At 39.1% G+C, this 12,892-nt stretch overlaps 1 protein-coding gene across 9 annotated transcripts in view; it reads right to left on the bottom strand.

Moving 5' to 3' along the window:
* ralgapa1 (Ral GTPase activating protein catalytic subunit alpha 1) overlaps positions 1-12,892 on the bottom strand; it is a 77,668-nt gene that overhangs the window by 3,705 nt on the left and 61,071 nt on the right. For 8 of the 9 annotated variants that reach the window (XM_034576771.1, XM_034576773.1, XM_034576776.1 and 5 more), the window contains one exon: positions 7,125-7,249. In XM_034576771.1, coding sequence (XP_034432662.1) covers positions 7,125-7,249 — 125 coding nt within the window. Of the gene's footprint in view, positions 1-4,003; positions 4,036-7,124; positions 7,250-12,892 lie in introns of all 9 variants that reach the window. The other variant, XM_034576775.1, reaches the window with a different exon arrangement.

Raw genomic sequence — 12,892 nt, 5'->3', positions numbered from 1 at the left:
GAAGGGTGATGAGAGGTGAAGAGGATGGATTGACGGGGGAATGGAGGGAGAAAGGAGAGGAGGGAGGAGGTAAATAACAGGAGAAAAGGACAATGGGACAAACTGAAAATCACATTATGCCCCATGATGTTCTACTGTGCCAGGCAGCAAAGACTCAAAGACACCTACAGTGACAAACACAGTGAAAACAGACAGACAGACAGACAGACAGACAGACACTAAGTTTTCTCTAAATTCTATATTGGGTTTTTTCTACTACGACATGTTTTGAAATATTTAAAATACTCTGAGAATCAAGATTTGTTTATTTGACACCTAAAGATCATCTACTGTATAAATACAACACTATGAAGTTAAAATGATGATGCAGAATTTTTCTTTTCATTGCAAGACCCCTGAGACTGAATGTAAAATTAAGAACTACATGAATAAACCTGCCATCAATTATTATATTATATTATATTTGAACACCCTACTTTTGCTAAATATATCTGCAGTGGAGGCAACACATGTTTGAAAATTATTAGGACTTAATGAAAGCTTAAACGATTCAAATAAACTCACTGTTGATACAACAGTGTTACCGATGACATAATGACTGAGATCTTGAGAATAGAGTCATAAAAACTAAAAATAATATTACAAAAAAATCTGTAAATTTATGAGAATATAGTAAATAATTTAAGCCTATGTGTTGGAATTGCTAATGAGTTTTACTTTAGTACAGCTTTCATAAATAAAGAAATACTTCATATTTTGGAACTTCAGCCCTTAAGTATTAGGACTCAGAACAGATTGTGTAAGAGTCTATTCTGAAGAAAGAACCACACAGACTCGGAAGACGTTGCCTGTTATACGGAGGACATTTTTGGTAGTGGTCAAATGCGATTTGCGTGATATTCAAAGGGGTCTTTAGTTTCTCAAGAAACAATGAGATTCTCAATCAAGATTTTGAGACCAGGCAGACAGAGTGGACGGGTTCTCCTTGCTACGCATTTCCTTTTTTCCCCTCACACTATTCTGAGTTTATTTTCTTTTATGACTTTGTTCTAGTAATATTAAGACTTAAGTCTCATAATATTATGCCTTTCTTCTCATTTATGACTTTATTCTCGTAATCTTACTACATTATTCTAACAATCTTATTATTTATTTGTCTTCAGTATGGCCCTAATACTCCATTGCAGTTACACCATCAGGTTAAATGGTTTATAGTCACATACTTATCCTACATCCCATTAAATTTTAAAGGCAGCACCTACATGACCTTACAGCTCCTATTAACCAGATGTTAGTCAGGTCTTTTTAACTAATAGAAATTCAGCTAGTAAGCATGTTTTATATGGAAATTATGTAGTACTTTAAAGATGAACTGTCGGGTAACTAGACCAGAAAACTAGACTAGGGCCAAGTAGTTTTCTATCTATGAATCATACCATTCACAGCTAGCATGAAGGACCTTCTGTGTGAGCCCTTTCCCCTTCACCTTGAGCAGGTTAAAGCTGTCTAGTGGTTTAGGGACCATTAGACACATTACACTATGTTCCTCTGGAGAGAGGAGGAAAGGGAGGGAAATATAGAGGAAAGGAAAGCAAGGCAAAAGAAGAGAAGATGAAATAATAGGAAAAGAAAGGAGAGGACAGACAGGAACAAAAAGAGATGAGAAGAAAGCAAGGGAGGTACAGAAAAGAATGAAATGCCAGAAAGGAGGAGATATATAAAAATAGGGAAAGGGAGAAAAAGAGCAGGAAATAAACAGGAAGGAGAGAGATAATGGAGAAAACAGAGGGTGTAAAAGAGCGACAGGAAGAAGGAGCAGTTCAGGAGAGCGAAGGAGGGACCGGTCAGAGACAAAAAAGAAAATGGAAAAAAATTAATCAGAAAAAATTATAAGTTGCCACAAACAAACGAAAACAATTGACAGAGTGGAAATACAGAAAAGACACACTGACCGACAAAGACACAGCATGCTTCACAGCACAAACATATGATGACACAGAGAACATTTTAAATACATTATTTCTATCTTTCATTTAGTTTATTCTCACCATTACACGACTGATTTCAAGAGCAATGATACAAAACAAAACAAGACAATTCTGTGTCTGCTTGTGTGTATCTGAGGATTTACATTGCTTACCCATCTTTTAGTGTGTGTGTGTGTGTGTGTGTGTGTGTGTGTGTGTGTGTGTGTGTGTGTGTGTGTGTGTGTGTGTGTGTGTGTGTGTGTGTGTGCGTGCGTGCGTGCGTGAGAGAGCAAGTGTTACAATGCTAGATCACCAAAACCAGGAAGAGAGGAGCACACAGAAGGTTAGAGGTCAATGTGACATTGCAGGTAAACAGAACAAACAGAAGAATTATTGTGCGAGTCATGTTGTTATAAAAAAGGATTTCTCACTCTCACCAGGCCTCTGAGCGTAGTTTGGTATCTGCTTTTGTCACAATTTGTCTATTTCTTTCTAAAACTGAAGCTTGGAAAAATGGTTTCAAAACCAAGAAATACAGAAGCTTGACGAAGAATTTAAACATTTCGAATGTCTGACTCATGAAGCTTTTTAAGCTGTAATGTATTTCAGTCTTTTTTAATAATTTATAGTAAGACTGTGTCCATGGGCCTGTTTGTTGATGCCTAAATCCGTTTCTTTGAGCCTCAATGTTTTTGGCCCCTGTATATACTCTTCAGCTGTGTGCATCATGTAGCTGTTTGTGGCCACTGAGCTTAATGTGAACAGAGTACCTCATTGTGATTAACCCACAAAGAATTATCACCCAATTCTGCAGTTCCCCTCAGCTCTGTAAAGCGTTTTACTGTCTTTTAGCTAATTGTGTTGGTTTTATAGCCAGAAACTCTGCAGTTGGTTGCGTGCTGGAATCATTCTGGTAGAAATGGAGTTAGTGGAAAAATGCACCTTGTTGTTTGCAATCTGCCGCCAATAAACAGAGTGAGGGTGTCACCTGGTGACGCATGGGAGTATTTTGCTGTATTAATCACTGAAACTGTTATTTTGTGTTAAATGATTGAATTAGGTCTTATTTATTATATGATTTTTTAAGGTAAGTTATTTAGAGTTTAGCACATATTACTACTTAATATTTGTATAGGTTTCTTAAGTATAATTTAAACTCAACTTCCAATTTACCTCAGCAATAAAAACTGCATTCTTATTGTCGAAACTCGTTTAGTGCTTTTTTTCTTGAAAGAAAAAACATCAGCTCTGGCACCGTTTAGGCACCGGCACCATTTCGAAAGTATTGATTGAGCCACGGTATTGGAAAAAATCCAGACGATACCCAACCCTAAGCAGGCAGCTGTTTTCAGAGTAAAAGCTCTAACGACACACTGTATATGACCAACCTGTCGTCAAACAGCAGACATATAAAGTCAGAGACGACCAGGTGAATATACTGGAGCACTAAGAAGCTAAAGCGTCAGACACTTGGGAGTTAATAAGAGTCCAAAACAGAGCTAAAGGAAGAGTTGGATTACTCAGGTGAACACAAACAAGAGTCCAAATAAATGAAGATCTGTTCAATAGACTTTTTGTCAATATGCTTTGTTCTCAGTGGGCTGTGATTGGCTGCGTTCACTGCCAGCTCTTTAACATCCCTTGTGGGCCCATGCAGTTACATCAATTGAAACGACAATTGAAAACAACAGCCACAACATTACCTTAATTAACTAAGCAGGAGGAAAGGAGCACAGGAAAAAGATTATATTTTCTTTTTGAAGTTCCATCAAGAGATAGAGCTAAAGTTTAAGCTACAATTTCATCCTACCAAACTACACTCACAGAGGAGCTGGAAATGACAAGTCCTTTTAAATAGTAAGCGAAGACTGCTATAAACATGCAGACCAGCTTAAAGTGTGGAGGACACAGAGGAAGAAACGTAGAGAGATAAACACAACGTGGTGGAAGAATCAGAGGACAGCGTAGGTTAGGCTGAAATGTCAGTAGGCAGAGCCAATCAAAACAGGGCACGTCAATCATATGACAAGGCTTACCTTTTAACTATTGGCAAGTGAGACAATACGATCTAAAGGAGGGGGGGAACAAAAGGAAAAAAAAGAAAAAAAAAGAAACAACCAAAAAAAAAGTAAAATGAAAAACACAAAAAAGGAAACAAATGAAAAAAATAAATAAATGAAAAAAATAAAAATAAAAACAGAAAGAGAGAAGAATGGTTGATCATTGTGCTGTTAAGGGAGGGGAACCTGTCAGTTAATATAGAGGGAGAGAGAGAGAGAGAGAGAGAGAGAGAGAGAGAGAGAGAGAGAGAGGAAGAGGGGGTTGCAGTAATTTGAGCGGGCTTCATTTCAGAGCACAGGATTATTATCATTTTAATTATTACTGTATTATTAAAAAACATCTGAATTCTGAACATGATTTGCACATTAGGACAAATAGAAATATATCGAAATATCATACGACTAAGAAAATAACTGGTTGGTCCTGTGTTCTGAAAAGGTGTTTGGGGCTGAACAACACATCACCACCACCACACAGATCTGACACGAGCTTCTACATTAACATTTAGGGAATTCAAAAACTGTATCAGGTTGTGTTGGATGTCATTCAGCCTCAAAGAAGGATGATTATTCCCGCAAAATTATTAATATTATTTTGTAACACAACAGTTGGTGTATGAGCAAGTATGAGTTGGCAAAGAAAAACAACAGTGATCAATAATAGATATAGACAAACACACACAGTCTCTGAACATTAGCTAGGTTTACACCCAGGGTCTTCTCTACCAGAGAAAGACTGAGGTGCTGTGTCTCAGCGTTTTGAGCTGAATGAGCAATTCAAGGCATTTAGCTGACATGTCAGAACGAATGTAGAAACATAGTAAAATACAGCGAGGTGGGCCGACAACAGGCAGGACTTGGCAATCAACAGTCAGAGTTTGGATCAACATTTGTCATGGCCGAGCTTATCACACAGCTGAAGCAGCTGATTGGATACTTCACTGCACCATGTGCCAGCTGAGCTTAATACATGTAGAAATAATACACACATACAGTATATTTCTACCAGGGAGTAATTCATGTAAGAATATATGACTAATGTTGCCTATTCTACAACCAACTACTGAACTAATAGTAGTTTTTAACATGGCTCAGAGCTGAACAAAAAGGGGCTATTTTCACACATAACGTGTGTTTCTGATGAAAACTGGTGGCCAAAGCATTTTTTTATATAAAAAAAAACACTGTTCCAAAATGTAGTAGAGAGCTTCCTTTGTTACCATAACTTAACTAACTTAGAGTTAACTGACTGAAGTTAACCAGAAACTTGTTGGACTTGTCCACTTTGTCATATAGGTAGCTACATTCAAAAATAATATCACACTTATGTCAATGTTAAATCTTATGTGGACAATTTCAGTTAATCCACATATATTTTCATTAAATGTAAAGAATGTTGACTATAAGTTAGGGTCAGGTGATATGACTTTAAATCAATATCATGATTATTTCCAACTTCACCTCGATTTTGATTTATTAAGGATTATTTTAGGTTTTAAACATTGCCCCATAGTTCTCTGACAAGATCTGTATTGGAAATATACTGAAATATGAAAGCTGGGATATTATTTAACGCTCTGGTCACTTTAACCCTGATGTCCTGGCTGTGTGCGTCACGTTAAGTCTCATATTGTGTGTGGCAGGTGAACTGTGTGCGCGCAAAATGTAGGACTTTTTTTCAATGTGTTTAAATACATGTTGAGTTCACTCTAGAGCGAAAAAAACAAACACAAAGTAAAGTTCAAGTTTCCTAGTAACTTCTGATTAGTGTTGGTGTTTATTGTTAACGTGTAAAGTGAGCAAAGGTCAGCAAGCGAGTGCGGACGGCGGGAAAGTATTAACCGAATTAACCAACATGAGCAAGATTAAGTCGGTGAGAGGTTATAAATGTTGGTTTCGATACATTTTTGGTTAATTGCCCAACCCTACTGTAAGCAAAATAAAGCCAAGAATTGGCCACAGAGTTTACCCGCAGTTTGACTTTCATACATGCACAACACGGGGTGAGATTCTCTGCACAGACAAGTTCACATTTTTGTGTCTGTCGCGTGTTCGAAGCGCCATCGACCCTCCACCTGCTAGCGGTGAATCGAGCGGGGGATCCCCTGCTGTGCTCACACATTTACTTCGCCTGGATTTCTACGGACATTATACTCTGAGGCCGGCAGAGAAAGTCCGCTGAAAGTGCAGAGCGTCTAACTCAGACATTTGCGTTCACACATGCACAGTTCAGTGCACGTCTGAAAGCAGCTGAAAGTTTTGCCAATTTCTATATATATTTTTCAAATATGGTTAAGTTAATGATTGAAATCAATGTGGAAAAAAAATTACTTTAAATAACTTCAATTTTATTCCAAGTTAATTTAGCAATTTCAAATGACCAAACCCTGGAATTGAGACAGCACCTAAACCTTCAACCTATAGGAGAAACCCTGCTGAACACAGGCTCCATGTTTTATTCCTTGGTGCTGTATGAGTATGACCTACGAAGGAAATGTGTGGCTTGTATGTGGAAATGTAATTACTGTAAATTACTGCCATATTAATTAACTGGATTAGAAGTGAGTCCATTAAACCATCGTAAATCACACCTAACCAGAAACAAAAACGATCAGTATGCATCCATGAAACTTGACAGGTTACATGAGAGAGTCATTCGTCCGAATTTAACTGTGTCTGCCTGCATCTCTACAGCTGATCAGATGTCAGACAATTCCTCAGAGATGCTCTGGAGACAGAGCTCCGCATCAGACTGCGAGTGGCCAGTGTGTGTCCATGGGGGAGTGTGTGTCTGTGTGTGGGGTCTCTCTGTAGTTAAAATATGCTAGAGGGCAGTTCAATATCGAGAAGGCAGATTGCTCACAATACACGTTAAAGTGAAAGAAAGTCAGCATAGTTAAGTGTCACTTAACTTACTTTTGTGTTTTTTTTAAAGTTATAACGCATGCAAGTAAACAGACCACCCCCCTCGTAAGCAGCTTCAGAGTTGCTTAATCCACCCGCTCTCTGAACGCGTGCCACAGAGGCTTTGACTGACAAGTGTATGCGTTGGTGTTGTTGTTGTAAATGTGTCTGGTTGTGAAGGATCAGGTGTTACCTGTGTCAGATGGTAGGTGATTGCAGGGAGCAGGACTGTACACTCGAGCTGCATAATCCTCAAACGTGGTCGGCTCCTGGTGGTGCTGCACGATGGTTTCTAGGTACCGAGCTCGCTCCTCATAGCTGGGGTCAAAGGTCAAGGTCAAACAGTGATAAAGACACAAATACCAACAGGATATAAGAAGCGAGGAGTATGATAGAATTGGGTTCAAGACGGTGATGAAAATCCTGCCAATATGCAGTGTTATAATCCGTCAATAAAGAAATGAGTTTGAAATTATAGCCATGTTCTCTCCTATGAACGTCCACTGTGGCTGCCCAAGAAAATCTTGATAATAATCTAACCTCAAACAACAAAATAATGCAAATTTGCAAACATTGTTATTGTCATATTTAGTGCTACACACATGAAAGCCATGTGTTTAATTTCAGTGTTTAAATTACAGTGTGGAGTTTGTTCTGATGAAACACCATCAGCTGCATCATGGTAATTGTAGGATCAAATGTTTTTGAAACTTGATCTGTAATCGTGACTGAAAAACAGGACTTATTGACATCAGCTGCACAGATTTGTACCGTTATAAAAATGTGTATGTTGAGTTCTCCGGCTTAATGGAGACTAAATCACTGAAGTGAACAATGACTTTTTTAAGGTTTAAGAAGGTCCTCTAACATCTTATCTTTTGCACTGTTTAAATATTACAAAGGAACCACATTTTTCATTAAATATTGGTTAGAATTAGCAGGTTTCAATGTTTCTATTCATGATCTTGCTGTTAATTAATCCATGCATGACTTTTCTTTAATTGAAACTTAATGCTTTTTTCATATATTTTACTGTTTCAATATCTTTTCCTGTCTTAAAAGCTGCATTTTATGCGATGAAAAGTGCTATATACATTATCATTATAATTGGTACTTAAAGCAGGACATTAATTAAGAGTTTAACGTCAAGCAGTGACATAGCTGATCTGCAATAACAGGGCTGTAGGGAAACAATCCAGAATATTTTGAATCAAATGTTGCACTAAATAAATTACTGGAGTACCTTTTTAAAGTGTTCGGGCATGGTTACACATACGTAAAGGAGAAGCAAATAATGTGGGTCAAAGTTCACCACGCTGCAATATGCCACAGGAAGCGAATGTTTCATTCACCTTCTCACTCGCACGGGTTGGGAGTGAATGGGAGGTGAAGGTTCGCCACTAAAGCATTGGTTTGGGTGCTGCTGGTCTGGCCCTTAGACTAGAATATCACATAAATAACACAGTAACATTGAACAGAACCAAAAATAAAGAAAACAAAACTATGTCAAAACTGAATTCGACAAAGTAAAGTAAAGCTACAAGAGGAAAAGAAAAAACTATAAAAGAATGAATCGTAAAACACACGATTTTTCAGATAAAAACACTGTTGGCAACAGAGGCCAGTGAACTCTTCATGGCCTCATTTCCACTCGAATCTACTGAGAATGCTGGAGACAGGAAAACTGAAATGTAAAGCAAAGGCCTTTTATCACTTGCCATTATGGCCTTTAGCGATGGATTTGAAGAGAGGTACAGGGATTCAGCAGAGAGCAGAGTAAATGGAAACCAGGACTTCAACTGTCCATCTATTAGAGATAACCTCATTGATGAAATGACATTTACCCTCTCGTCCTGAGCCCCCCACTCATACATCCAACCGTAATGACATATGTAGCTGTTTCAGTCTCACACACACACACACACACACACACACACACACACACACACACACACACACACACACACACACACACACACACACACACGCTCCCAATAGCACTAACATTTGCTCAGTTAGCTCCAATAATAGGGGATTTTCAATGAGAGTGTTTATGTGTGTGTGTCTATATTTGATAAGGTTGGTTATGAACAGGCACGTGTGTATATAAGTGCATGTGTCCCTGTTTGAGTGTGATGGGATTAGGTCGATGAATCTTCAGAATGAAATCTGTGTTTCTGTACTCCTGTGTGTGTGTATGTGTGTGTATGTACATGTTGAGAATGGGCGAGCCATCTGTAAGAGTGCCCATGGGATTTCTATTGGGTTAGAGAGCTGGTCTATGGGCCTCAGAAGGAGAAAGATTCAGGTCTAATGGTAACTGATCCAGTTAGAGACAATGATAATAACAACAATATGGCTCCTTTAAAGTGGAGGGACAGACTGCGCTGGCAGAAAAGAGAGAGAGAGGAGGAGGAGGTGGGGGATGAGTGGAAAGAGCTGGCAAAGCAGAGAGGAGGAAACTTCAATAAACTTGGGACAGATGATGTAGTTAAAGCGAAATTAACAAAACTTGATTTCACATCTAAAAAAAACAAAACAGCTATTGTTTTGAAAACCCTCATGGAACCTCTCGTACTGACGAAGGTGAGGAAAGGAGGGGGGACGAAGGTGGGAAAGAGGCAGGGATGGAGGCTGGAGGTGCAAAGAAAGCGAGATGCTGAGGGAGCAAGAGAACTTGTAAAAAAAATTGTGTGGAGAATGTGAGGGTGAAGAGGAAGAAGGGGTGAGTATACCGCAGAGAGTCACGAAGGAGGTGAGAGGGGAGGACAGCGGGTGAGACAGGGAGGAGGATATTTAAGTAACGGTGTGTGTGTGTGTGTGCAGCTTTCTCTTGGTGAGAACTGAGCAGCAGTAGCACACACCCAGAGCGTCAGAGTCAGTGTCTCTCACACCGAGTCTCGATGTGATTCTCGCCGTTTGCCTTTTCCTGCTTCCCGCTCCCCTGCGTCGCACTTCCCCCTTTGGTGAATGAGCGCGTGTGAGGGGGGCAGATGTGTGGAGGTGACGCGATTGGAAACAAAAAGTATGATTCTCCTCCAAACAACAGATACTTTTCTTTATATTGTGTTTTAATAATGTTTCCCGGGTGAAGCTGCAGCAAGAAAAACAATGTGAAAAGAATCTGAGTGTCGGCAGACATATAAGAGACCACTGATTTGTCATTTCAAGGAGGTGAAAGGGTTTAAAAGACACCCGCAGGAAAGAAAGACATCTATAGAGACAGGGACACAGAGAGAGAGAGAATGAGGAGAAATAAATACAGAGACATGGTACCTCTGCTGAGATAAATGACAGGAGCATCACTTGACTGTTCTCCACTCTTTCTATCTGCCACCGTTATCTGTCTGTACCCTTCTTTCTTCCTCTCAGCAAGGGTTTCTGCCTGTGGGCTTATGTCACTGTGTCACAAACACCAGCTCCCTACTGACTAGCGGCAACATCAGCACAGAGACGGCAGGACTATAATGTAAAGCTTTTACAGGTGTAGGTCTGTTTCCATTGTGTTTTTTTAATTGATACACATTTTTCCATCCTGGCCAAGCATTAAAACCTTTTTGCATAATCATTTTTTTTTGGATTTCCAGTATAACTGATCAGGTGTTTTTGTGCAAAAAGCAAAACATGCTAAAAAAAGAATCAATGGAATTACTTTAGCTGCTCCGTATGCTACTTAGACATGCACTGAACTCCAGATAATCTCCTGAAAGATCCATAGGCGCCGTATGTGAGAACACAAATGTGTTCATCCCGAGGATTGATCACAAGCGAGTGTGCGTTTTTATGATGCATAGAAATCTGAAAAGAAGTGCAGCACACAAACAAGAGGCAGACGAGGATGTCAAATTTGAAAGACAATGAGATTTGAGAAATTGTGATGATAAGAGCAGATGCCAGTATTGATGTTGTGTGAAAAAACAACAAAAAAATAAACAAATGATCTCAGCAGCAGAATTTATAAGTTACATCCTACCTCTGCACCCCCCCCCCCCAGCAAAGTCTGAAGAAAGTCTGGACCTAAATGTGCGGACGTTCTCCTGAGGGTAATGTCTGAAATGGGTTTTTAGATAACAGTGTAAACTGCTCCACCCCAACAGATGCAAAAAAAACTAGGGTGTAAAAGAGATAGAGGTAGCTGTCAATCAAGCACAGTCTAGATACACAGAAATAACTTGTTATCGATAAATGCTCTGTACTTTATTCTATAGCAAAGTGAGATTTTCAACACTTATGAATCATCATCATTTTGTATCATCACTGATACAGCGATAAAAATGTGAAGCATTGTGTGGAATTGTGGGATTTTTTGTGGAAAGTAGACGTATTGTGTCTATGAATCATTTATAGTGTATTATATAGAGCATTAATTTCACACACATAAGTGAGGTAAAATGGTGGAGGTGAATGCATTGTGGATGTAGTGCACATTGCTGCAGTCAGGTTGTGACTTTGGACACAGCCACAGTCTTGAGAAGAGGCGACATCAGTAAAAACACTAGAATGTGTGTTGAGGCTTTAACAGCAACATTATGAGCTGATATAGTTCTTATTATTCCTCAGAATACTGACTCATGTAAACATGGTGCATGTTTAAATTACTATCCAAAGATTTTTTATACATCCAACTTAAGAGATCATCTGACTTCATACTATACCAGTCATTGCTGTTGCTTTTTTTGCATTTCACCAAACAGTACATATGATATGTAATATATACTATTTCCTCTTTGGACGTTCTGTTAATTTAATCTGTGATAGAGGGAGTGTGCCGGTGCCAGTAGATATCACTGCCTACATTTATATGGACAGGGATATTCTGACTATTGACCTTGTTCAGAATAAGACTTTATTTCAATAATCGTGGTTATATGAGTTGTTGATATTATATTCCAATCATGTTCCATGAACATAGCCTGATTATGACCACTACAGCATTATGACAGATTTTATTCAGCTTGTTATAAAACCCAATCCTGAAATATTTAATGTACGATGCTACCATATATACCATTTTGGGTGTTTTCTTTCTAATTTTGCAAATGCTACAACTCCTTTATTTTTCCATCTTCTTTACACCCAGTGCATGTGTCGTCCAGCAGTTAGTATAACATCCATATGTTGCTGTCGCAAAATGCTGTGAAAACTCATTAGATCTAGAGCTTTCAATCAAGTTGCATTTTTGCATTTTTTCAATTGTTATTATTTACCTGTGTTAAGGTTAGGGTCTGCTTGTGTAGTATTTAGTCTGGCATGTCTCCATGAATCAAGCTAAACAAATTAAGCTAGTATTATTGGTATTAAAAAAGCAGAAACTAGTGTGAGGTCAAAGAAAATAGACCTGCGCCGTGCTCACACATCTTTGCCTTCATCCAAATGTCACTATGAAATCTACTGTAATTGAATTTCAGATGGCTCCTCTTATTAAGTCATTAGCAGCAAAACATCTCTCTTTTGGAGACAAAGGCAAAGAGAGAGTGAAAATTATGAGGAGAGAAAGAGGGGAGAGGCCTGGTGAGGGAGAATAGGGAGAAAGGCATACGGGAGAGAGATAGAAGACAGAGGGGGAGGATAAAAAAGGCTCCTTTGTGTTGAGTCAGAAACTCATTTTCTTGTGCGTGGCTGAAAAGAGTACTTTCTCCAGCTCTCTCCCATCTCTTTCTCTCCCTCTCTCCATTTCAGACCTTTTCTCTCCCTCTCTCTCCCGCAGTGCAGTTCATTGTGGTGGGGTTCGACTACAGCGATCACTTGTGACTGAGGGAGGCCAGAGGAGAGGAGGCGAAAGGGGGGAAAGGGAGCTTGTTAGCGCATTAGGAGCCAGACCCACTGCTGGGATGTGTGTGTGACTGTGTGTGTGTGTGAGAAAATGTTTGTAAGTAAAAGTGTGTGAGTCTATTCATAGATTTTGGTCTGAATATACAGTGTATATGTACGTGTGAAAGTACTTTGCCAACTGGGTTAATT

This window comes from Hippoglossus hippoglossus, chromosome 22, assembly GCF_009819705.1.
Source record: "Hippoglossus hippoglossus isolate fHipHip1 chromosome 22, fHipHip1.pri, whole genome shotgun sequence".
In the NCBI taxonomy this organism is placed as follows: Eukaryota; Metazoa; Chordata; class Actinopteri; order Pleuronectiformes; family Pleuronectidae; genus Hippoglossus; species Hippoglossus hippoglossus.
The sequence above is the reverse complement of the archived record's forward strand: the minus strand, read 5'-3'. Positions and strand labels throughout refer to the sequence as shown.